Source organism: Cynocephalus volans, chromosome 7, assembly GCF_027409185.1.
Source record: "Cynocephalus volans isolate mCynVol1 chromosome 7, mCynVol1.pri, whole genome shotgun sequence".
NCBI classification, from domain to species: Eukaryota; Metazoa; Chordata; class Mammalia; order Dermoptera; family Cynocephalidae; genus Cynocephalus; species Cynocephalus volans.
This window is the reverse complement of record NC_084466.1, coordinates 113,765,084-113,792,333: the sequence shown is the minus strand read 5'-3', so window position 1 is coordinate 113,792,333 and position 27,250 is coordinate 113,765,084. Positions and strand designations below refer to the sequence as shown.

Genomic DNA, 27,250 nt, shown 5'->3' with positions numbered 1-27,250 from the left:
GTTCAATCATTCAGAATATGCTTGATACTTGTGGATACAGAGAACATAGCATGAATGAGTCAATAGAGTGAGACTCGCATGGACCACCTTTGCTGTCTGGGGAACTGGGTTATTAATGAGTGTTAAAGATTTGTCTCACTACAGTTCAGAGTATCGATCAATGTCTTCTACTTACAGGAGGGTCCGCGTCTTCAGCATATACTGTTGTGATAGGGGTACCCTTCACTGCATCTGGAGCCACCATCCCTTTGTAGATTCGTTTACTAAATACAGGAGGATAATCATTCATATCCTGTAAAACACAAGTAAGAGTTGAGTGCTTCAGCTGAAACTGGTTTAGAGACAGCTACTAGATTGACTTCTGCTCTTTGTGTCACGCAACCCACTCGCCACCGTCAGCCTCTCATCTTCTCAATTCCATTGCTCTCACTTCAGACTCTCACCCCAGAGGAAACTGCCAGAGCTCCTATGCGATATTCACCTGTGTAGTATCAACCAAAGGCCATTCCACTGGAATAAACAGTCTGTCACCCCTAAAAAATACATCTTTCAGAGACTGAAGTGACTCTTGATATTTTCTCCAGGAAAATTCTAACGGTATGGCATAAAATTTAACCCTTTCAAAACAAGTAGGAACAAATTTCTGAAAGAGTGCCATTCTATGAGGCAGCAGTAAAAGACAGTTTAAAAAAAATATTTTGTAGTTGCTTTTTTAAAAAGCATTTTATATGTTTCTGTAGCAACTACTAATTACTTTATATACTTGGCATAATTAGAACATTTTAAATGCAAACCGTGAAATATTCTGTGATGCCAATTTATATTTTTACAAATGTGGCATGTTGAAAGAAGGTTCTCCCTGCAGCACACTACAACATGGCATTTAAGATTAGATGTACTTATAGACAGAAAACAATGTTAATTTACTTAAGGATTTTTTTCAAAGCAATTTATATGCATCTTATTTTATTTGAACAATTTGGAGATAAATTTGCATTGTTACTCATGTAGTGTCACTCATTAAATAAATATTCATCAAGTCCCTCCCATTTTTATGGGTCAGGGGTAGGCATTGGGGATACTGAGGTGATTCAAGAAAAAAATGTCCCTGTCTTCGTGTCACTGAACTGCCATTTGACTAGTAAAGACATCGATCCACAGATAGGTTAGTGATTTTGACTAAATTAATCTACTTATTTGGAAGAGCCGAAATAATAAATAAAATTCCCTGAGAGCAAGATGATTTTTTTCTGAACCATTTTACCTTTTATAGAGAATTGTATATCATTTTTTTCTCAGTAAGTAATGCTGATTAACATGGCTGACCTTTTTCTTAAATAATCATTACACATTGCAGTATTTTGGGTACTTCATGTCAAACATTTTTGGGTACAAAACTAAATTTCTAAATTATCTATTCTTCCCCTCTAAGTCACCTTTTTTCTCACGTATTATCAAAAACGAAAGAAAATAATATTCTAAATAGTCTGGTATTTGTTCAGATGCAACAATTTTCCCATGCAGCACACATCAGAAACACAAATTAACTGATAGTAAACTTTTTTTTGCAAAGAGGTCAGGACGATTATCTCTTATAATCAAACATAGCTTTCTTTATGTTCACAATAAAGTAGACTCCTGAGTACTGAATGTGAATAAACCTGCATACTCTAATAAGAAATGAGGTCTCAAATGTTAAGCGAGACTAAAAAATAAAACATATCATTTTCTCTGTTTTGGCATGCAGTGCTTACAACCTCTTCTACGAAAAAGAAGACTTCCTTTCTAAATTATTGACTTTAGAATCTGAGCAAGTGAATGAACCCAGGAAGCACTGGTTCTCTGTAACCACGAGGGCTGTGTAAGATATTGATCTTGAGGTTCCAGGCAGAGATTAAATACATAAAATATTTGCATGCAAACTTTGTCCTGTTTTTTTTCAAGGGTGCAATTAATTTTATGAGTGGATCTTGTAACTAAAGAGTTGAAAATCCTCTTGCACCCTTAAATTGCAACTTCTGAAGGTTAAAAAAGGAGTCCAACATTGCAATTTTTCCTTGTATGAGTTACCAAAGCTCAACACTCTCAATATGTTCCTATGAATTTTCTTCCTCCTCAGCTCAGGAGAAATTTAAAACTTTAATGTTACAATGTACCTTTTGAAAAATTTGATTCTTAAGGAAAAAAATACATATATATGCTTTTCCAATTACGTTAGTAGAGCTCTTTACAATGTTGAATACAGTACTTCCTTGCTAGGGAAGTATTCAATAGAATCACCTTCTTACTGAATGCACTGTGGATGCTTTTACAATCTGGCCTCACAAACTGATTAGATGCGAACCTGAGGTTTTAAGTAACTGAAGACCATTAAAAGATTGGTACTCCTCTCCCTTTATTTTGCTTGTCGTTGACAGGATGAAGAATAAATCAATCTAGTTATTGTAACAGTATTTCTTTTGAAGTCATGTTGTACATATTTGGGGATTATAATCTTTTATTGTGGCTAAATTATGCAGCCAGATGCACATAGTTCTTCCACAATGCACTATTTTGAGTGAGAAAATTTATTAAAATGCAATGTCAACAAGCATAATCAATAGTTCATTATATATCTGCTTCAGGGACATCTGAAGAAAAATGTACATAAATCTGCTTGTGCAAATGTTCTATTATGTTGTAAAGATAAGCTCAACTCCCCAAGCCATACCCATTTCTATCGCCTATTATTCCACTAGAGGGTAGTATTGGCAAAAAGAAACATTTCTGTTCAATTTTTTTACCATTAAAACCCATAATAGTTTGCTTCCTGTGGTTATAATTTTTGTTGGTCTGAACAAAAATTAGTTTTCATGTCTCAAAAGAGTATTCTGAATGTTATCATGGTTTTCAACTAGGACACCATGCTTTTCTTTAAAAAATGTTGTATTAGTAAGGATCACAATTTGTTTTCATGTATCAAACAAATAAAACTGTACCTGAAGGTATAGTTAGCTGGCAGGAAGAAAATATGAGTTTCATTTATTTATTTTCTAAATTTAAGTCAAAAAGAATTACAGAAACCATTTCTACTTTGGCAGACTATAAAATAGACAAGGAATATTTTTAATGAGCATACCAGGAGACAAGAACTTGCAGGCAAATTTGCAAATAAATGGCAAGTTGAAGTTCCACAAAACATAAAGAGAAACAGATGATAAAAATGTGATTTTCTGTAATCACAGGTCAAAATTGCTCTGTATAAAAAATTTTCTATTTAGAAGATAAATAGGAAGTACTAACCAGTATAGCTTGATAATCTTTTAAAAAATGATGAAAATACAGCAAATACTGGCCCTCATCTTAAAATCAAACGCATGCTCTGTGAGGAGACACTGATGGTATAAGGCAGTAGGTGGCTTCAGCTGTTTCTGTAGTATTGTCTAGTGTTAGCAATACCCATATTGAACTATTTGGCTGTCCTGTCCTCCAACATCCCTTGAGGCTTATAGAACTGATACCTACTCTTCCCTGGCAGACTATACAGTTGATTCTTCTTCCTGTTACTGGCTTTGTTTTCCACTACCAGACACTCTGTATTTGCTGTTTCTCATTTTATCAGCCTTCTGCTCTTTATTTCCTCTTGGCTTCTCTACTTGCCAAACAAATTATTTTCTGTTTTGCATGGGTCTCTCTAAACTACAAGTTATCAAATTCTTTCATCTTTTTTTTTTTTTTTTTAAATCAAAACCTGCACTGGAAGCTTCTTTCTTAGCTGCTTAAAAGGTTTCTTCTTAATTTCTGGATTTGAAGTTATTCTAGACCCTTGGGGGTAGTATATCCCTGATGTGGATATAATGGAAGTTACGCTTTGCCACAAACAGCAAAGTGTACACAATTTCTCAGCATCACAAATATTAATGGAGCTCCTACTGGGCATCAGGCAGTAACTTAGATGCCAGGGATATTGTTACAACCCAGAAAGTCATGATGCCTGCTGGTACTGAGCTTACAATTTAATATGGAAAGCAAAAATAAAATAAATAATTTCAAGTATGACGGATAATTTCAAGTATGAAGGAGGAAGTATAAGGATATGATGGGAGCATATAGTAAGGAATTCAACTAAATTTAACACAGGATGTCTCAGTTACCTGAGCAACGGCCCCAGTCGCTCACGAACTCTGGCAGGTAAAATAGTCATCGAAAACAGATGGCTAAAATAGAAGAGGGCAACACTGTGCAATGTTGACAAACCCACTAATTTAATACAGAATTCCATTCCTCATGTGGTTTCCTTGTGCTAGAAGAGTAATGTGGGAGAAAGGAGTTGATAAATTTTGGGACTTTTTTTTCTGATTTATAACACTATGATCAATTGGGAGAGTATGTGCTTACTCTGAGCATAATCTTTGAGCAGATTCTATTTAATAATCACTGGATTTCAGACTTTCTTAAAAGGGCACAATAGTAGTGCTGTGTGTGTGTGTGTGTGTGTGTGTGTGTGTGTGTGTGTGTGTGTGTGGTTTATTTTTACCGTATGTCTGGCATTATGCTAGGCATGTTAAATGTATCATCTCAATGTGCCTGAATATTGGCTATTATTTTGTTTATTATTATCCATATTTCAAATATGAAAAGCTTAGAGAAGTTACTCATGGTTATCCAGGTAATAATACATATAGATATGATTTAGTTATTTTATGTCAGATCTTAAACACATGATTCTGATATTTGGAGATGAAGAAAAAGGAAACTAAAAAAATCATCAGAATATTCTATATAAGATGCCTTGAGTAGAATTTTCACTAAAAAATTCATGGGTAACTTTTTAAGTATCTCTTCCAAAAGTATTCTTACATTTTTTAAAGAAATTGGGAAGTGATAGGTTGGGCAAAAGGCAAAAAGAAATGTCATGATTTGTAATAATTAATATGCTAGTAATAAATTTTTTTTAAAAAGAAATTCTTCCAATTGAACACTATACTTTTGTCTTGGAAACCTGATACGCTTCTAAACATTGCGTAATGCTAATCTATCTCCCTGAAATAATTTTTATAGTTATTTACAATGTTTTTTTCTTGATAAAAAGAGAAAGAGTTGTAGCAGTTGTGTTTGCATATTTAAAAACCTATTCAATATTTACACTCTGCAAATGTTTATTATCACTAAAATCTAGGAAAATTTTTCCCAAATAGCATTCTTTGGAAAATTAGTCCTACCAGAGGCTTCACAAACAGAAAGAATTTCATGACCAAATATTCTTAGGAAATGTGGAAAACTGCATTTTCTTTTCTTAAGAATCACAATGTGCACTAGCATACTAAAGACTCTTATGGAAGCCTGCAGTGCAGAAATCTGTTGATTTTTGTATAGCCCAGTGTTTCCCAAATTTATTTGTCTATGATTTCTTTTTTTTTTTTTTTTTTTGTATAGGATACACCCATGGCCATTTTGAGGAACTAATGTTCTATAAAATATATCCTGAAAGACACAGACTTATTGATATTGGAGGCACAGAATATCATTGTTTGGAATATTGTATGACTTGAGTGAATTAAGGTCTTCAGAGAATATACTGAAGATTCCAGTACATCAAGAGTGCTCCTGAGTGTGTGGCAGCCAGTTCATCAGACTGGAGAAAGCAGCTACAGCAGTGGGTGGATATGGCCATCACAACAGAGCCTTTTGGGAAATGGTGACAATGCGTAGCAATAACTGATAGCAACAGGGCTATCAGCATCCATTGCCCCCACTGTTAGGCTGTTCCATTCTGGAGACTGTGGCAGTAGCAAGTCTGGTCTCATTTGCCTTGGCAAGTACGGGCAAATGGGATAATCAGTGAAGGTTAAAAGGACTTAATCATGTACATGAGTAAGGCACTTTCTGAGGACTACCAGGAATCAGTAGGTGATATTTACGGAGCCATGAAAAGACCCATAGAAATATCAATTGTTACTGCTTATGAGATTCTACTCTTAACCCTGGGCATGTACCTTTTTGAGTGTTTCCTCCAGTTTGGTTCTTTAGAGGAAATATGGTACATCTTAGTCCTAAAGCTTTAGAAGAGTAGAGTTTGAGGATATTTTAAGACAGTCTGATTCAGCCTTATGGCCTGCCCTCCCTCTATTCACATTCTTTAAACTTGGTGATGAATATATTAGAAAGAACACATTAATAAGAATCTGACAGTGCAGAATATAATAGAGGGAAATATATGAAAGTCGTAGCTCAAAACAAATATTTCCACCAGACCAAACAATCCCAAGGGAACAATTAGCAAGTTGTAAAAAAATAATGATAGATCTACTAGACTATCTCCCCACTAGGTGGTTCACTGAGGTCATCTTTTGTTCAATTTCCTCCCTTCAGACAGGGAAGGAAGTATACTGTAAATCTTGAAATGTCCAGAGTTCCTGTTTTGTTTGAGTCCTGGACTATCTCCTGGTGTCTCAAGCCACAGCTCCTCTGACCAGATGAAAATCAGGACTCCATCAATCATGTACTGCCGTGATAGAGCATCACGGGCACATTACTGCCTCTCGAGCGTCCATGGTTTGGTAAGTGTTCTCTTGGTACTGGGCACTGAGGTTCCATTTATAAAAGCTATCTTCTTTTTTATGTTCTGTGGAGTAGGAACATTTCTTTCTAGGTATGATTTTCTCCTCTGAAAGATGAAAAGCTAGCTCCTCTCCCAAGACCCATTGTATTTCATAATAGCCTCAGCCCCTGTGGATGACCTTTCATTCCTGATTCTTCCACCCATCCCTGACTACTCCCACACCTGCACGCTCTAAGGCAGGCAAACACAACCGAGCTTGTCGTTTTTTTTTTTTTTTTTTTCTCGTGACCGGCACTCAGCCAGTGAGTGCACCGGTCAGTCCTATATAGGATCCGAACCCGCGGCGGGAGCGTCGCCGCGCTCCCAGCGCAGCACTCTACCAAGTACGCCACGGGCTCGGCCCCAACCGAGCTTGAATCCAGTCTCCTTCCTTCACAGAAGTGCCTCCCTCTCTCTTCTACTTCTAGGTAGCCATTCTTTTTTATTTCTAGTCAGTGCTTCCTCGATGAGCATTATTTTTGAGTTTTTGCTTTTGTTTTGTTTTGTTTTGCTTTTTTACAATTCATTTTTTAATTGAGACATAGTTGATTATATATTTATTGGGTACAGAGTTGACTATCAATATTTGTGTACAGTGTATGATGATCAAATCAATATTATTAGCAAGTTCATCATTACAAATCATAATTATTCTTAGTGTCCCTTACCCAATTACTTCCTAATCCCCATCCCAATCCATCTTTTCCAATTCTAGTAACTATACATCTGTTCTTTCCTCTGGAAAGTTCAACATTTTATTGTGGTCTCTCTTTCTTTCTTTCTTTTTTTCTTCCTTAGCTCCCATTTGTGAGTGAGGGCATTCAGAATTTCTCTTTCGGTGACTGGCTTACTTGAGTTAACATAATTTTTCTCTAAGTTCATATGTGTTGCTGGCAAATGACATAATTTTATTCTTTTTTATGGCAGAGTAGTATTCCACTGCCATACCACATTTTTCTTATCCAGTCCTCTCTTGATGGATTTAGGTTTGTTTCAAAGCTTAGCTATTGTAAACAGCTGTGATGAACATGGGAGTGCAAGTATCCTTTGGACATGATGATTTCCATTCCATATATATATATATTCTATTATATATATAATAGAATATATATGTACATATATATATACACACACACTCAGAAGTGGGATTGATGCATCTTATGGTAGTTCTATCTGCAGTTGTTTGATAAACCTCCATACTATTTTTCATAATGGCTGCACTAATTTACTGTCCCACCGACAGTATAGAACAGTTCGCTTTTCTTCACAACCTTACCAACATTTGTTATTCTCCGGCTTTTTGACAATAGCCAGTCTAGCTGGGGTGAGATAATATCTCATTGTGGTTTCGATTTGAATTTCCCTGATGATTAGTGATGTTGAGCATTTTTTTCATGTGTCTTTTGGCCATTTGTATGACTCCCTTTGAAAAATGTCTATTCAGCTCCTTTGCCCATTTTTGAATTGGATGATTTGTTTTTTTTACAGTGAAGTTGTTTGATTTCCTTCTGTATTCAGCATATTAATCCTTTGTTCACAGATGACATAATCCTATATATAGAAAAATCCATAACCTCTACCAAGAAAACTCTGAAAGCTCATCAACAAATTCAGTAAAGTTGTGGGTGATATGAAATCAATACACAAAAGTCTGTACTGTTCTCATGTATCAACAATGAACAAGCAAGTAATGAAAGCAAGAAAGCAAGCTCAAAAGAATAAAATAACTAGGAATAAATTTAACCAAAGAGGTGAAAGATCTCTACAATGAAAAGTACAAAACACTGCTAAAAGAAATGAAACAGGACACAAAAAGATGGAAAGAAATTCCATGTTCATGGATTGGGAGAATTAATGTTATGAAGATGTCCATACTACCCAAAGCAGTCTACAGCTTCAATGCAATCCCCATCAAAATACCAATCAAATTCTTCACAGAAATAGAAAAAGTCTTAAAATTCATATGGAGCAACAAAAGACAGTGAATAGCCAAAGTGATACTGTGCAAAACAATAAATAAAACAGGAGGTATTGTACTACCTGACTTCAAGCAATACTGCAAAACTATAGTAACCAAAACAGCACGATATTTCCATTAAAAACAGACACTTGGATCAATGGAACATAATAGAGAACCCAGAAATCAACCCAGGCACTTAAAGCCAATTGACCTTTGGCAAAGACACTGAGAACTTACCATGCTGCCATTCTATACAATATTACAATCAGCAAAATGACTTGGGTTATCTGTTTATCTTGGACAAGTCCTTTATACCCCTTTTAATGCTGCCTAGTATCATACATATATTTACATAAGTAACTTTTCTGATTTGTATTCAATTTTCTGTTTGCTGTAGAACAGACATTTTCTTTCTGTGTATACTCTATATTATGTTAAAATTCAGATTGTAAACCAGATTTATATTACAAATCAGTATGTAAGATTAGATGCCACTCAAGATCTTAGTTTTTAAACTCGTTTTAAACTGTTTGGAATTTTGTTTTTATTTTTCAGAGATTAGCAATATTGCCTAATTTATTACACACACTCAGTTCTTCTAGACATTCAATAAAAATACAAAATAAAATCAGCCTTGTTTTATCAACGTTCTACAAAAACTTTGCTACAAAAATATCTATTATTTGTATGATTATCACTGGTTTTGTATTGGATCCTTGAATTTTGACACTAAGAAAGATCTTTGTGGATGTCTTTGATAAACTTCTATATTATTTATTTTTTCTTCCAAATATCACTTCAGTTTTCCCATTCTCACTTTAATGTTAAATACATTTGATGGGCCAGATATTAAATACTTAATCTTTTTTTTCCCTTCTTTTTTACAAAAGAAATTATCTTTCTATTTATTTTCAAGAAGAGAACTTCAAGATGCTTTTCCTCTGGTGACTGTTTCAGGTACAAATATTTCTCAGCAAATACCATGCAATTATGTCATCAACAAAACAATTTGTCACTACTGCAAGTAAATAGACCAATAGCAGAAAATTTGCAAGCTTGGGTAAGATCTATATCTGTGAAGAAACAACAATTGTGCTCTATTCTTCTCTTCAAAAGAAACAAAGATAATGTTTTTATGAGCCTCAGTGGTATGTAATAGAGTTATAAAGTTCTGTTTGTGATAACCTCACTCTGAGTTATCAGAAAAAAGGAAAGTAAGTGTCAGTCTGCATTTGAGGAATTTTCCTGAAAATTTTTTTATGCTTTTGTCAACTTGGAAAAGAATAAAAGGTGGTATTGAATATGTCTAAAAGTAAATGTTTACTAAGTTTTGTTTTAATGTATAATAAATAAGAAATAACTTTTTGTATGGATGAGGGAGCCTTGACCAACAGGATGGTCTGACTTATCTAAATAAGATAAAGCAAATGAGATAACAAGTATTAAACTAACACTCTCCCATATATGAGGAAAAAATGAGCCCATCAGTGAGCAACTCCTTCCCAAATGCTGATTTAGAAGCCTTAAGTGACATTCCTATCTTAAAATAGAGGGGTGGCCAGGGAACATAAAGAACTTTTTAAGAGGTTCAAGTCCCAGGTAGTGAATGAGGCTTATTTAGTGCACATCTTGCTTTTTTAGGTGATATTTTTGAACCCAATTTGATTCCACTTACTCCTTCCATCAAAACAAGCCAAACAAATGAATTTAAACTGAATCCAAAGCAACCAAGACTGGCTCCATGAGTGATTATAACTATTCATTATCAGCCACTTCCTCCTGAGAGAGGCTATACCATTCGCGTATCTTTCTTTCAATCTGAGAACTGGGGGAAGCTCATTAACAGAAAGTCTTTTCTTTCCCTCTTTGCCCAAAACCAAAAATTAATGAATCATTTTTCTATTTTTAATGTTTTAAGTGCTCAATTCCACCAAACCATATGGGTAGACAAAGATAGACCAGAGTAAGATAGCCTAAATTTATCAACTGGTCCAGAAGCCATTTTGCTTCAATTAGTTCATTTAGATCATGCTTGTATTAATCTTTTCCATCTGCTTACCTATCAGGACATCTTCATAACTACCAATATTACCATGTTCCTTATTGTTTTTGTAAACAGATTTCTAAATATCTGAAAGTCATAACACAACAGTGTGACAAAATAATATTTCAAAGTACAGATTGAAGTCCTCCCCCCACAGGCTCTCCATGATTTTGTAGTGTCCCTTAATACTTTCCCAGGTGACTAGAGTACTGAATGTCACTGTCTGAGGAAAGAGAGATACAAAGAGAAAAGCAGGTCACCCAAGAAAAGATTATTATAGTTTGAGTTCCTATTCTCAAAGAAATCTTAGTGCTGACTGAAGTTTTAACTCCCTGAAAGAGATACCTTTCCTACCCCCTGAAATAGACAGTTTTCAGGATAGAGAGACACAGAATGGAAGAAGTAAGTGTATAGTCATGTGGACCCTGAAAAAGGAGAAACCCAGATCCTCATAACACACTCCAGACAGGTTTAGGGTATATGAGGATGGAGGGGACTAATGGTATCCTTTCTAAGGTACTTTAGAGATGGCAGCTGTAATCCAGGCAAAAAATGGCATGAATGTATGCTGGTATATTAGGCTTGGTCAAGTCTGAGGAAAAGGCAGTGGAATAATTTTTGTGGTTCACTACAATTGCAGGATTATCTTAAAAAAAACAAACAAAAAAATCCAGACCTGAAGATCCTGTGGTCAAGAAAATCAACCTACAGGAGTAATACAATTTTGCTAATTATATATTGGTGAAATCTTTAATAATCTTGTATGTTTTCATATCAATATTTTATTGTCTAAGAAAAACAATAGCATATACTAGTTATTTATCAGTTAAATAATCAAACAAAAACCCAAGAAAAGTAATTTTTCCCCCATCATTTATACATTGCAGTGTACTATAATAAGAAGCATTTTAGAAAAGTTGCCTATTGCCTTTTTAAATGTATAACTCTGGCTATATATAGTCCTCTACTGAAATCACCCATCAAGAATTGGAGTCATCCCAGAAACTAATGTTCTCTTATCCTAAGCAAACATGTATCTGTACCTTTCTACAGTTTCAGGAAGTCAAGAAGAACCAGAAGATATAAAATAGTAATTTATCATAGGTAAACTCTGCTAAACAATTCACCTTAAACACATTACAGATTATTGTAGAATATACTATAAAGCATATGTACTTCACAGGGACTGGTTTTCCAAAGCCTTGCAGTTTCAGATATTAACCTTGCGGAGGACAGGAAATTCTCCTCAGGCTATAAGTCTCTGGTGTGAGATAAAGATTTGTGGCAAAGCAGGCTGCTGGCTCAAAGACAGACTAGTTACTGATTGTTATGTAAAGATACTGAAATTGATGTTAAGAAGGAATGTTTGCTAAGATCAAGCTGTTGTTGATAGGACCACTTAATTGCCTTACTGGAATGTCATCTGACTTGTTTCAGTGAAAGTTACCAGCCTATATTGCTAAACTATAACCCCACCTTTGTTCTCTTCCTGTAACTTCCTGGTCTGGAAAATAAATGCAGGAAGATAACCCCAATTTGGCATTAATTTCCAAGGAAGGGATCCCTCTCTTGAGGGTTCCAGTGGGAGATTAACCACATTGGGGCCTCTCACTGCTCAGAAGAGATGGGCTTTGAGTAATCCTTTGCGTCTCCATCACCCAGGGGAAGTGAGGTGACAAATCCATGGGGGGCAAAGCAACACAAAGCAACAGATTATAACTCTAGGCACCTCAAAAGAATAAAAAAAAAGAACTCATGGGAACAAATACAATCTGAAAATGTAATGGTGGCAAAGCTTAAATGAACACAGGTGCCTATGGTTTTCTCCATGATCTCCAGGATTAGATAAACTAATTTTGATCCCCTTCCATTGTTATATATTTCTAATGACTGCAAGAAGTACAAACAGCTCCACTATATGGTAGACCAATGTGTGATTGCCAAAGATTGTATTTTAATCTTACCAAATGAACTTGTAAATAAACTTTAATTCAAAGTTTATATTTTTCCACATTTTTTCCCTAAGCTTTAGGAGACTATTTTTTTAACAAGAAAATTTGATATCTACTATAACCTGGTAAAATCAGAGTCATGATCATCAATCATACATTTCTTTTGTAGAACATATTTATAACTGTAAATAACATTTGAATTAAAATATAATTAAGATTAAGATAATTAAATCATTTCTTAATTAAGTACTCATATTCATCTATTTTATTCATGGACTTATGGAAACATGCTACGCTATAAGATTCTTTATGTTTTATTTATTTTCCCAAAGCTAAAACCATAATTCTTTTTTTTTTAGATAAAATTCAAGGTTTTAAAGTGTATAATTGGTGTTTTTTAGTGTATTCACGATATTGTGTGGCCATCTCCACTATCTAGAACATTTCCATCACCCCAAAAGGAAACCTCATACTTGTTAACAGTTGTTCCCAATTCCGTTCCTCCCCTGATCTGCTGGAAACCACTAATCTACTCTCTGTCTCTATGGACTTGCCTCTTCTGGACATTTCATTTAAATAATGGGACCATATAATATGTGATCTTCTGTGTCTGGCTTCTTTCACTTAGCATAATGTTTTTACGATTCATTTATGTTGTAGAATGAATCAGCATTTTACTCATTTTTATGGCTAAATTATACACATAGTCGCCAATTTAAGACGGTTCAACTTAGGATTTTTCAACTTTATGATGTAGCAAAATGCATTCACTAGAAACCATACTTCAAATTTTGAATTTTGATCTTTTCCCAGCCTAGCAATATGTGGTAAAATACTCTTTAGTGATGAGGGTCAGCGGTGGTGAGCCCAGTCAGCCATGCAATCACAAAGCTTAACAACCAATAATCTTCAGAGTACTGTCTTACCAGATGATTTTGCCCAACTGTAGGTTAATGTAAGTGTTCTGAGCATGTTTAGGCTAGGCTGGGCTAAGCTATGGTGTTCAGTAGGTTAGGTGTATTAAACGCCTTTTTAGCTTACAATAATTTCAATTTACAAGGGGTCTATTGGGACATAATCCCATCATAAGTCGAGGAGCACCTGTATTCCACTGTATGGATGTACCACATTTTGTTTATACATTGATTGGTTGATGGACATTTAGGCTGCTCCCACATTTTTACTATTATGAATGCTGCTGCTATGAGCATTCATGTACAAGATTTTGTGTGGACCTATGTTGTCAGTTCTCTTTAGTATATGCCTGGGAATGAAATTGTTCGGTCATGTGGTAACTGTCTATTCAACTTTTGAGGAACTGCCGAAATGTTTTCCAAAGTGGCTGCACCATTTTACATTCCCACCAGTAATGGTGATTTCTACACATCCTCGCCAACATTCATTGTTTTCTGAGTTATTATTTATTTATTTTTCATTAAAGCCATTCTAGTCGGTATGAAGTAGTATCCCATTGTGATTTTTATTTGCACTTCTCTAATGAACAATGATGTTGACCATATTTTCATGTGTTTTTTTTTGGCGGGGGGGGGGTAATTTCTATATCTTCTTTGGAGAAATAGCTATTCAAATCTTTAGCCCATTTTATAATAGGGTTATTTTCATTTTTATTGTTATGCTGTGAGACTTCTTTATATACTCTGGGCACTAAACCTTTATCAGATATATGATTTGCAAATTTTTTTACCAATTCTGTGGTTTGTCTTTTCACTTTCTTGATGGTGTTCTCTGAAGCATGAGTGGTTTTAATTTTGATGAGGTCCAAGTTATTTTCTCTTTGGCAACTTGAACTTTTGGTGTCATATTTAAGAAACTGTTGCCTGATCCAAGGTCATGAAGATTTTACACCTACATCTTCTTCTAAGAGTTTTTAGTTTCAGCTCTTATACTTAAATTTTTAATCCATTAAAATCATAATTCTTGAAAGCTAAGAATTTCAATTGCAAGGTTTTGGATCTCCATAGCAGCCAGCTTAATTTTTTGAGCATCAAAAGATCAAGGATTCAGATTAGAGAATGTTTTCACTGAGAGCTCCACAGGAGGTGGGGGACAACCTCCGTGCAAATATGGTCACCCTAAGCTTCTTTTTAAAGTGTGTTATTTGTCATATAGATTTTCTATTTTTCTACTTTCCTTTCCCTCTTTCTCTTGCTCTGTGTAGATGTATATGCTTCTTTCTGACTAGCTCTGTCATTTTAACCATTCAAACTCTGTTCAGAGACCCCCTTCCAAAAAAAAAAAAAAAACTTTGAGAAGACAGCTTCAAGCTTTTATTTTCTTCCTTGAGCGAAACAATTTTTTTCAACATACCATGATTATGAATACAGTTTTATTTTATTTATTTTACACCTAAGAAACAAATGCCGTTTAAAGCCATTTTTTTTTTTGTACTATACTCACTTTGTAAAGTAACTCAATGATTGTTTGTATATGTATATTTGTAAGTGAAGCATGTTTCTCAGCATGTGTTATTCTGACATCTGGTACAAGAATTATCTGTGTACTTTTCTAAAATGCTGATGTCTGTGATGGTCCCCATTGAAAAGTGCTTATTTGTAGATGGAACACAGGAATCTGAAACTTTAGGATGAAGATCAGGTGATCTTTATATGCACTACTATTTGACAACTAATGAACTTTTATGACTTTTTTTTACATCTACTCTTAAGGTGTACCTTAAAAATTACTAGAATCTCAAAACGTTAAAGATGCCATGCTCTCGCAGGCAATCATCTGGCACAGGGTATTATAATAAATGAATGAGATAACAAATCCACAAAGTTTAATAAAATCCCCAAAGTCACAGAGCTTGAAAACGTTTGAGCTAGAACATAACCTCAATTCCATCTGACTGAAGGCAATATCATCCCCGAGTCTTGGGTTTCCAACCTAAACCAAACTAATTATTTGTGAAGCCTATGAATTCAACATTTCAGAGTCAGTTTTTTATAATCTAATTTTTTTAATTGAAGACTTTGGGCAAAGTTTTTATCCCTGGTGCTGTAGAATTTGGACTAAACCGTAGTAGACAAGTTGTGACTTAAATGAAGTTGCAGCACTAATGGCAGACTCAAACAGCCACATTCTTTGAACTCATACTTAGTGCCTCTTTCAAATTTGTCTCCTAGTTAGAAAATATAGTTATTTCTCAAGTCTTCATAAATACTTCATATTAAAAAACTTATGTTCTGGGTCTGGTACCACTGTGTTACTATAAATTATTGCCAAACAATACTATAGATATAATATAAGAATCAGAAGCTACATGTAGACCGAGCAAAGCAGGCAACCATAAGTCATCTCTCTCCCTTACCTTTACTATCACTGTGACAGTAGCAATACCAGGTGGCATTGTTCCATAAATATCAAAGGCCTCCACCAGAAAAGTGATACTTGCTTCCTGGTCTGGAAAAGCCTCATAATCCAAGCTCCTTAAAAGGGATAGCTCTCCTGTGAATGGATGCAGTGCAAAAAAATGCTTCACTTCTGGGCTTCTGATCCTATAAGACACATTTGCTCCAAGGTCAACATCTTTGGCCTGTAAAAAATTAAGCAGAAGAATGGTTACATCAGTGATGTTACCAAAATAGAGAAAGGCAGGACTGATGGATATCATGTGTCAGTGGCTAGGACAGCATGCATTTAACGATGACCAAAAGACAAAAGTGCTTATAGAAAAGCACATTTGTTACATAATTTACTGGGGAGGAGAGAAAAAGAGAAATTTATTCATGAGATTTTGTCAGTGTTGATCTTATTACTGGCATCTATTTTTCTTGAAAAATCACAGATTAAATGAATCATACGACAGTAAAGAAATAAATATTGTTATGAATGATTGTTTATTATTTTCTGTTGATTTAAAAACCATGAAAATAATATTTTAAATAAAAATATATATTATTGAGTGATTTCTATAAACATAACAGAATGCTAAAGGTCTATAAGAAAAGTAAGGAAATGTAAGTAGCAATTCTTTCTCATAGGAATTTTATAATATATTCCTAGAGATTACTATTTTGCTTTCCTTCATTTAACAATATTTGAGTCATTATTATGCACAAGGTGCCATAGACAGCACCAAGATGAATCAAGACACAATTCCTGCTCTCCAGTTATGGTCTCAAAAACGAAATGACACAAATATCAAAAAAAAAAAAAAAAAAAAAAAAAGGAAAAAAGTTCTATGTCATCTGAAAGGTGTTATGAATCGGGAGTGACATTCTTTAGCTGAAAGGACAGGTTTTCATGAAGGTCTTGTAGGACGGCTGTTTCATTCAGTAGTACAGACTGCCAAAAGCACCTCAGAAAGAGGAAATGGAATGAAGCCAAGAGTGAAAATGGGAGGATAAGGATGTGTCAGATGGTACATTCATTAATGCAAACATCTAGGTGAACTTCGGTTTTGGCTTCCTTCAATCAATGTCAATGTGATGTCAATACAACACAACCAGAAAGATACTGTTAAAGCATAGATTTTACTATGTCATTTTCCTGTCTAAAATCCTTATTGTTTTCTGTCCCATTTTTTGTCCACCCTGATCTCCTCAGCATGCTGAGAGGGACTAACCTATTTTCTGGCCTTGCAGCCCCTCACCTCTCCCCGTCTCCTCTCCTACAGGATTTTGAGTGGATTTTTATTACTGCCTTGAATAATCTTTCTTCCCTCTATGCCTGAATACCTCTCACTTGCTCCTGAGGTCACAATTCAGAAACACTTTCTTCGGCAAATGTTCTTTGCTCTCAGATTAGGTTAGAAGCTTCACGGTGATACCCAAGGACCCTTGCATTGAAGACCTCTATTTTAATTACGAAATTTTCTGTTTGCTAAACCAGACTGAAAACTCCAATAAGGCAACAAATTTTTCTTGTTCACATTTGCATCCCTAAAGTCTAACAGAGGACTTGTAACATAGTAGATACTGAAGATATGCTTGCCTAATAAATGAATTAATTAATTGATAGATGGATGGATTAATGGAGAAATAAATGGTCCTTTCCCTGGTCAAGACTGCCTTATTTTGATTAATGAAAGTTTATTAACATAGTAAATAATTGTTGAGTTGAATTTTGGAAGTAATACAGATTCTTGAAAATTAAAGTTGTGGATTGCAGGTGGAAGAAAAACTAATATATATATTTTTAAAAATATACTTCATAGACTACCTGTGTCAAAATTAAATGGAGTTGTTGCTAAAAAATGCTGATTTATGGGTCAATCCAACTTACTAAATCAAAGTATCTGATAATTTTTAGTTGACAACTGAAACAAACAAACAAATAAAAAAACCTGGCCATGGAGATATTATTAAAAAGGAGAGTCAGACCCCTGGAAGATGCCTGCTGTGTATTGAATGTGAAAAACAAAAATACTACAGAATAATGGGTATAACAATATCTCTCAAATATAATGGGAACAATATCTGTAAAATATAAGGGGAACTTATATATATATGTATGTGTATACATATACATATGTGGTATATATGCATATACCCCCCACATGCATATTTACATATAAGTAAATATTTGTTTGATATTTGTGTGAGCACAAAGATAAATGTGAAAGAATACACATAAAAATTTAATAACGAATACTTTGGAGGCACCACGTGAAAGACTGTTAACTTTTGCTTTATAGACTATTGCCAATTGTTAAATAAATATGCAGCATTACCTTTGGATAAAAAACTATTAAAAGCTGTTGTTTTATTTCTTACAAATGTACCTTTTTTTCCCCTTATTTTTTGCGATATGCCTAAAGTAAGGTTGTCACATAAAATAAAATATGTCATATTTGAGACATACTAAAATTTATTCATTGTTTATTTGAAAATGAAATTTAACTGGGTGTGTTGTATTTGGATTTGCTAAATTTGGTAATCCTATCCTAATGGCTAATTTTATAATGTAAAATTTATCTAATTAATGCTTCTTCCACACACCTCTATTTTAAGAAAGGTGGTCCCAGCTGGCAAATTCTCTTCAACAACAACAGTGTGTGTTGAGTTGGTGAACACAGGACTATTATCATCAATATCCAAAACCTTAATGGCCAGTGTTAGAGTTGAATGACGAGGGTGTACTGCTCCATCGGTTGCCACAACAACAAGTTCATAGTAGTCTCTGACTTCTCTGTTAAGCTTCACTGCTGTGTAAATGCTCCCATTGGATGTGATGCGAAAAAGATTATTGAAGTTACCCAAACTGTAGTGCACTTGGCCATTTATTCCAGCATCAGGGTCTGTTGCCTAAATAAAATGAAAATAATTCACATAGTAAGTTTTGGTTATACTGTTGATAAATGTAGCCTTATCATTAAGGGATAATTAATGAATTCTGACATTTTTAAACATTCATTTTTCCTCTAAGGAGAAAATTTAAAAGATCATGACAATGTAATGCAAAGTTTAAAACATGAAAAGAAATATACTGCATATAAATTAATATTCTTCATTCCAAATGAGCATAATGTAAATTGCTAATTTGTTTAGCAATAACAGTATTATGATAGAAAATTCATATTATGAAAATTTTCAAGTATTATTTTTTAATATATTTTGAATTCTAATGAAAAAACATTTAGGTTTTGATTAATTCAACCTAATTTATCGAGTGGCATTTTAACATTCTGTAGTTGTTTTATGTTCAAGTGCCTTATATATTTTCATCTTTATATAGCTCAATAATAATATTTGTTATATTATTTTTATAACAAATAATATTTGCTATATAAACAATACTTATAAATATTATCTTATTTAATTTTCAGGATGTTCTTATGAGTAAACATCATTGGTCCCATTTTAAAAATGAGAAAACTGTGGCTTATGGAATTTAATTATATTGCTTAGGTTTACACAAGAAATAAATATCTCATAAATGCCACAGATTCTCACTCATACATGGAAGTTAAAAAAAATTGGCCTCATAAAAGTAGAGAGTAGAATAGTTGTTCCTAGATGTTTGAAAGCATGGGAGGAGGGATAAGGAGAGGTTGGCCAACACATACAAAGCCCCCTCTTTCCTCCACCTCCAACTGCTCTGCAACATGTTAGAATGTAAAAATAATAATAATATTAATAAATAAATAAATTTAAAAATGAAACATGAGTAATAGTAAAAAATAAAAAGAATTATAGCTAGATTGGAAGTTCTAGTGTTCTCTGGCACTATAGGGTCACTATAGTTAACAATAATTTATTGTATAATTTCACATAGCTACAAGAGAAGATTCTGAATGTTCCCATACAAAGAAATGCCAAAGTTTGAAGTGATAAATATGTGATGTTATTTACTCTGATTTGATAATTACACATTGTATACATAGATCCAAATTATCACATTGTATCCCATACATATGTACAATTGTGTGTCAATTAAAAAATAATAATTAAAAAAATAAATAAAAGATAATACAAAAAAGACAGGAATATCTCAGTGCCCCAGTTCTTAGTAAAATACCTCACATATAAAACTATTTAATAAATATTTATGGAATTAATGAATGTTACAGTAAATAAATATATGGAACTGACATTTGAAACTATATCTCTTCCAAAAGCCAAATGGAAATAAAAGTACAGTAACTATAAAGTATCTGCAAAGGGCACTTCTTTAATATTAGCACACAAATTTCCAAATCGTAACTGAGAATTGTTGAGACTATAATAGATGTATATTCACTGAAAAATTTTTGTCACATAAAACCACTTTGAATCAAATAAAACAAGTGAATTTTGAATAAATATTTGTCTAATGGAATATTATAAGAATTAATCTTATCTTAAACTCAATTGTGATACAAATTCTAATGCTCACTATCAAATACTGTACATTTTATGTTAAATCGTTCTGTTATTTTTCTTCAATGAAACTTGAATAAATCTTAGGAGCTGTAAAATATTATAAAATTATGCCCCAAACTATCATTTAAAAAAGGAAGGAAAACAAGCCAAGTGTCAAGGGACACAATAATCACTGGATATCCACAAAGCCTGGAATGCAACATGATGTATTTTAACAGCACCTATGCCTTCATATATCCAACTTTACAAACACTGATGAGGCATGAAGTGTGGGGTTGTTGAATGCTTGTGTTTTGTTTGAAATGGTAAAGTCCAAAATGTGAAAATCGTGCTTATATCTGTGCTCCTTCTATATGTCATTAATATGTGTTGAATATTTGTCTCCTCCAAAGTTCATGTTGGAAGCTTGATCCCCAATGTGGCAGTGTTGAGAGGTGGGGCTTTGAGAGATGATTAGATCATGAAGACCGTGCCCTTGTGAATGGATAATCCATTCATGGAGTAATGGGTTAATGTTTTAGTGGGTTGTCATGGGTGTGGACTGGGGACTTTATAAGAAGAGCACATGAACATACTCTTGTTCAGCTCTTGCCATGTGATACCGTATGTCACCCAAGGACTGTGCAGAGTCCCCATCATGAAGAAGGCCCTCACCAGGTGTGCCCCTCAACCTTGGACTTTTCAGCCTCCCAAACTGCAAGAAATAGTTTTCACTTTCTTATAAATTACCTATTTTCAGGTATTCTGTTACAAGTAACAGAAAATGAACTAATACAGTCATAATGCCAGACACGTCAGCAAGTTTTGACTCGTCAAAACACAAATGCCCACAGGAGGTTAGCATCTCTTGAGGCTTAGTTCTCAGGAAAGATGAAAGAAGAATTGCAGAAATGCCTGAAGAGCGAAAAACACTGCAAAAAATGGTTGAGGAATTTCTGTTGACATATCTCTTACTTTTGCCTAGAATTTGCCTTACGAGTTATGGACCTTAATATATTAGTGAAGCTGGTCAATGTAGCAGAAAAAGCAAACTCTGCCTACCTGCCTTGCCCACCCCCCCCCCACATAAAAAAAAGCTGTGAACTTTATTCTTTTGGTCTGAAACCACTGATCGAGTAAATAAAAAATAGAACCTGATAATGAGTATCCATAGATCTTATATCATAGCACCAACACTCTTGAAATTTTCAGCCACTTTTTCTGTCTGTGGGATATCTTAAGATCATAAAAAAACAATCACTTATACAATTAGTAGTTTAAATGACTCTTGCTCAACTTATTCTTATTCATACATACAATTGAAGATTTATTGTGATATAATGGTTCTATTTGACTAATGTGACTGTACGTGTGTATGTGTGTGTGACTGCCTGTGTGTGAGTGTGTAGGGGAGGGTGCTGAGTATGTGCTGTTCTATATTCATAAAGCTACTTAACTGAAATATGTACTAGAACGCCTCAAACATATCTGTATTAGCTTTCTATTGCTTCCATAACAAATTACCACAAATTTAGCAGATTATACAAGTTTATTATCTTAAAGCTAAGGATTTTAACATGGTCTCACCAGGCTGAAATCAAAGTGTAGGCAGGGCTTTGTTCCTTTTTGGAGGTCCTAGGGGGAAACAATTTCCTTGCTCATCCAAGTCATTGCCAAATTCAGTTGCTTTAGGTTGTAGGATTGACACTCCCACTTCCTTGTTGATTGTCATGTGAGGACCAATCCCAGTTTCTAGAGGCACCCATATTCTTTGGCTCCGGGCACACTTCCTCCATATTTAAATCCAGCAATGGAGGCCAAATTCCTCTCACATGTTTTGACTCTCTCCTCCTCCTCCTTCTCTCATTTCTCTGATCCACTCTTCAGCCATTCTCTTTCCCTTTTAAGTGATTACATTAGGCTCACCTGGGCAATCTCAGATACTCTTCCCCTTCTCAAGGTTCTTAACTTTAATCACACTTTTTGCAAATCTATAGCAATCTGTATTTTACAAGGGGATCATGTGGTGAGACAAAGTATCCAAACAGATATTTAACAAGGAGACTAAAAGTAAATGTTCAATGGAGCATCCTCACTGATAAGGTTTCCTAATGTTTTAAATCAGTTTAAATTAGTATAAAATACAAGTGATATGTAAAGGTATGCATGCGTGCGCGCGCACACACACACGCACACACACACACACACACACACACACACACACAATTTACTACCATTTAATTAATGGAATATCTAGCTACCATGGAAGGAAGCATCATTGCTTATGGAATAACAGACTGTACAATTCTGAAGAAAATTACTCTGAAAATTTAAACGTTACTCAGACATACACTTAATGGAGACAAACAGTCTAGAATATTTGTAAAGTGCAGGGCTGTTTCCTTCCTTTTTCTATCTCCTAATTGAGAAACATAAATAAAGTCATATAAGTTAAGCAATGTGATCTGGCTGAGCAAGACAGTTTAACTTATTTACTATTACAGATGAGTATAGATATTAGACAAGATAACCAAATATAGAATCTCTTTTTATCAACAGTACTGTCAAGAACTTTACATCGATGTTTAATATGTAGCCAAGCAGCTCAGTGTGTGATGCTATAATGAAACCATTTATCTTCCTAGAAATCAATTAAAAGTTAATTAAAATTGTTGATAAGAAAAAATCACACATCTCTTCTTTCCTTGCACTACTTCAAAGCAATAAACAGTAATAGCTGCAACTTTATAGTCATTTGTCTATGGTTAGCACATTTTTTTGTAATATACACCTTACTACATGGCCTGATCTGTGGCTACTAATTGGTGAATGCATATTGCTGGGAAATTGGTTGATAGTCTGTAGTTAGATAAAGACTTCACTGGACATAATTTTGAATATTTGTCAGAAACACTACTGGCAAATCTTAATCATTAAAATCAAAGTGATAGTATATTAAAGACAACTAAAGAATTACTTAAGAAGTTAGATGATGTACAAGGAATTTATTGAACAAAGGTTTTTGGAATAGTTGTTGAGCACTCAATTTATAGCATGCCACTTGAAAAGACAGCAGGGAAATAAATTTCTTAAGTGATAAATTTATCCCCCACCCCTATTTTTCTTTTTTTTCTTATTATCTTTTTAGAGTGGCCTACTACACAATTTTTCCCAGTAATCAAAGTGGAAGCCTATTAACCAGGATTCTTACTCTGGGGGCTACCAATCATGTAAAGACTTAAAAGCAGGCCTGTATGGGTGGAATATATTAGGATAAAAGCTCAAAGGAGAGTCTGATGTTTGCAACCCTTCCATGGAGAAGTCCCTGGGTGGATTACTTGCACAATTTGTCAATGATTAATTTCAATTTAAGATACACTTTTATACTTATACCCATTCAGATTAATTATTTTAAATAGAAAATCATTTGTTTATTCTGGCAGAAATCAGCTAGAAGCAAAGAACTTTGAGAACAAAAAGAAAAATATAAAGGTGTGAACTACCCTGTAGCACCTAATCAGCACAGTGTGAAGCTGAGAGGGATCTTTGCTCTACTTTTTGCTTGTCCTTTACAGCGATTTTAAGAGGTTGTACCCTCCTTTCTCACCTTGAAGTAGGAGCCACAAGAGTTGTTGAGCAGGGAGGTCAGGTGGAGAAGTTGGGCAATGCAACCTTAATGACATTAAGAGAGGAAATACATTTTTAAATTGTCTACCAATTTTAAAAAGATATAAAATATGTGTTGTCTTTATTACTTTAAAGAAGCTGAATTATTTCAAGGGCTGTAATTATTAGTGTAAAAGGAGAGAAGCAATTTAATGACTCAAGATATGACTAAATTTTTTTTCTCTTCACATAAATGCCTCATATTCATTATTGAACAATGTCGAGCGATCTCACTGGCCAGAGTGTACCAAGCATACCGACATTCAAATCACTAAAACATAACCAGAGTAAATAGTTTTTCATCAAATTTCAAAACTCAAATATTCAATCTCTAAGAATCTAGAAAACCTTTATGTAAACTAGTGACTTCTCAAAGGCCCAAGCTCTAGGTTAGAAGCCCAGATCCTTCGCATACTGACTCAAAGGCCTTCAGTGAGTTAATCGATATAAGCTTCCATCCTTCATCTATAAAATGATGATAATAACTAGTATTTATCTCACTACCTCCAATGAGGACAGAAAACAATTAGCAGCATACTTGGGTCATATTAAACAATGAACAAAAATTGTCTTTGCTTATTGTTATTGTGGTTTTTAATGTCTACTTAGAAACTACAGAAAAAAAAATCAATTCTGTTCTAAAGTTTTAGAGAATATTTTTTGGTGGAACAAACTGGCCTATTTTTATTGGATTTTTTATACATTTCATTTTCCTTAGGGTCATGTTTCATGTGGTATAGTAAGTCTATTAGGTTCTATTAACATCGTTGTGAAGATTTTCTGAGAATTTTGGTGTCTGTATTAATTAAAAAATTCATATCTGAAAGATACCTGTCCGCCCAGTATTTTTAGTTAACAAACAGAAATATAAAGGAAATTACATGATCAGATGATAAATAGCAGAAAGGAAAGAGAACTTTAATTACTACAAGAAACAAGGCTGAAGATGCAAAGCCTTTTGATGAATAAATTCAGGTAGTATTAGATTAAACATGATAGAGTACGTTCAATGGAAAATATATATCTGATGGTTTTATAGGTATTGCCACACTAAGAAACATTTGCCATGTTTGGCCTGAAAAAAAAAAATCAGTTCTGAAAAATGCATTCCATTTGAAAGTAGAAGAGAAAAGATGATTGCATTTTAAGGTAATCTCATCATGGCTTGGGAAACAAACGTATGTCAATGGGTGACTGATCATGACCTGATCATAAATTGTGAGGCTCTTAAAATCATTAAATTGATACCTGAAAGGAGTACATGAGTTATTTAATACTAAGTATTTCCTCACTTGCAACTACCGCCAGCTGTAGTTCCAAATCTGAAAAGATAAATTCTATCAGAGAAATAGTATTTCCACGCATAACAGGTGTGACAGCTACCCACATTTTTTTTTTCCAAAGCTATATCTTTTTTAGTGTTCTTAAATTCTTTCCATTCTACCGTGGAAAAATCTCAATAAAACTGCCTGTAAGGGGTGAGATATTTCTCTGGGATGCCTTCTTTGGTTCCCCCAGGTCAAGATTGCTATCCTTTCACTTAGACTCCCTGTTATCCTACATTCACAGTATTTAGCTCCATAACATACTGTAAGCAGGTTGCCTGCTTGTCTCCTACACTATATGTCAAACAACTTGAGGATAAGAAAAATGCATTGATTACAGTTGACATAACAATGCCTACTTTTAGTAGGTGTTCAATGAATATTTATTGAATCAATAATTAAGGACTTCAGTTTTACAAAGCAGTGGATACTTTGGCTGAATCTATCAATAGCTAAAGCCATTACTCCAAGTTACACAATAAATTACATGTTAGCCTGGTATTCAAGTCTCTGTATGGTCCTTCTAACCTGTCTTTATGCATTTATCTCCCACAACTAACTTTCTGATATAAACTCTATGTTTTAGTCAAAGTAGTTTATTTATTGTGTCAGTCACTTCCAAGCAATTCCAAAATCTTAGTGGTGTGTTACCACGGTTGTATATTTCTTCTCCATGCTGCATTCATCATGAATTCCCTGCAGCTTTAGTCTATATTGTCTTTACTCCAGAAAGGAAGGTGAAGGAGCAGTTTTATTGGAAAATGATGCTCATGTGACAGAGGAAAAAAAAAATGAGATAATCAAGCTGCAGCTCTTAATACTTCTGCTTGGAAGCAGAACACATCATATAAACTCTCACTTCATTGGTCAAGGAAAAGCACAGGACCAAATCTGATGTCATGGGGTGGTGAAATAGCACCCTCTCACAGAGTGAGACAGCAATAAATTGGAAACAATAATACAATCTACTACCCTGGTTTTCCTCAAAATGCACCATGCTCTCCCTCACCTTCACCGATAGGCCTTTTCTTTTTTTAATCCAACCCAAATCTTCAAAAACTAGCTTCAGTTCCACTCATCTGGAAAGATTTTCTTTCTACCTACCCTTCTGATTCCTCTTGTACTCAGCACAAACCACTTTTTATTGTTATTCATGTGGATTGTGCAATTAAATATTAGTTCTAAAAGGCCATACCTCATCCATTACATAATGGGAAGCACCATTAGAGAAAAGAATCTGTGAATTGTTTGGTGAGAGAAGGTACAACATATGAGAAGTGGGAAGTTGGAGCAGGGATAGTAATATAGAAGAGAAGTAAAAAAGACAGTAAGCAAATGGAAATAAACTATTTTCTTATAGTTGGGTGATATTTATTGCAAATGAACTGAGGCTGTCAAATTAAGAAAGATATTTAAAGCTGTTACAACATAGCCTACAGTTTTCTTAATGAGTAAATCTTAGGAAGAATTCATGTAGTCCCACATCATTAAAAATATTTACGTGTTCAGTCATCATAAAATGGTAAACACTCAAAGATTATGACTTCAATGCTTTAGGAATAGGGTTGTTGTCAGGTAAATATTCACTCAACAAACAAACAAGACAATGTCATTTCACATTCATTAAGTGTATTTACATACTTCTGTAGTAAGGCTTTTTCCTCTATCACATATTCCTTATGGTAGGGAAAAGGAGAGTAAAATCTGAAAGGACACATTGGATGATTTTCCTAATTTTCCTCTGTTGCTTAGTATTTGATGATTCTGCACTATAGGTTTATTGCGCATTATAGCATTTTGTGTGATGGCAGAGAGTCATATGTTGAAATTATCCTTTATTTTCTCACCTCTTCTTACTTCTACTTCTCCAACTTCTTCGGTTTCATCTTGTATCTGTGGACAAACATGTTCTAAGCCC

General features: G+C 34.3%; 1 protein-coding gene across 10 annotated transcripts in view; it reads right to left on the bottom strand.

Moving 5' to 3' along the window:
• Positions 1-27,250, bottom strand: part of PCDH15 (protocadherin related 15) — an 801,855-nt gene that overhangs the window by 196,919 nt on the left and 577,686 nt on the right. For all 10 annotated transcript variants that reach the window (XM_063103018.1, XM_063103019.1, XM_063103017.1 and 7 more), the window contains 3 exons: positions 18,500-18,805; positions 15,868-16,092; positions 176-292 (listed from right to left, as the gene is read on the bottom strand). In XM_063103018.1, the coding sequence (XP_062959088.1) occupies positions 176-292; positions 15,868-16,092; positions 18,500-18,805 (648 nt within the window). The remainder of the gene's footprint in view (positions 1-175; positions 293-15,867; positions 16,093-18,499; positions 18,806-27,250) is intronic.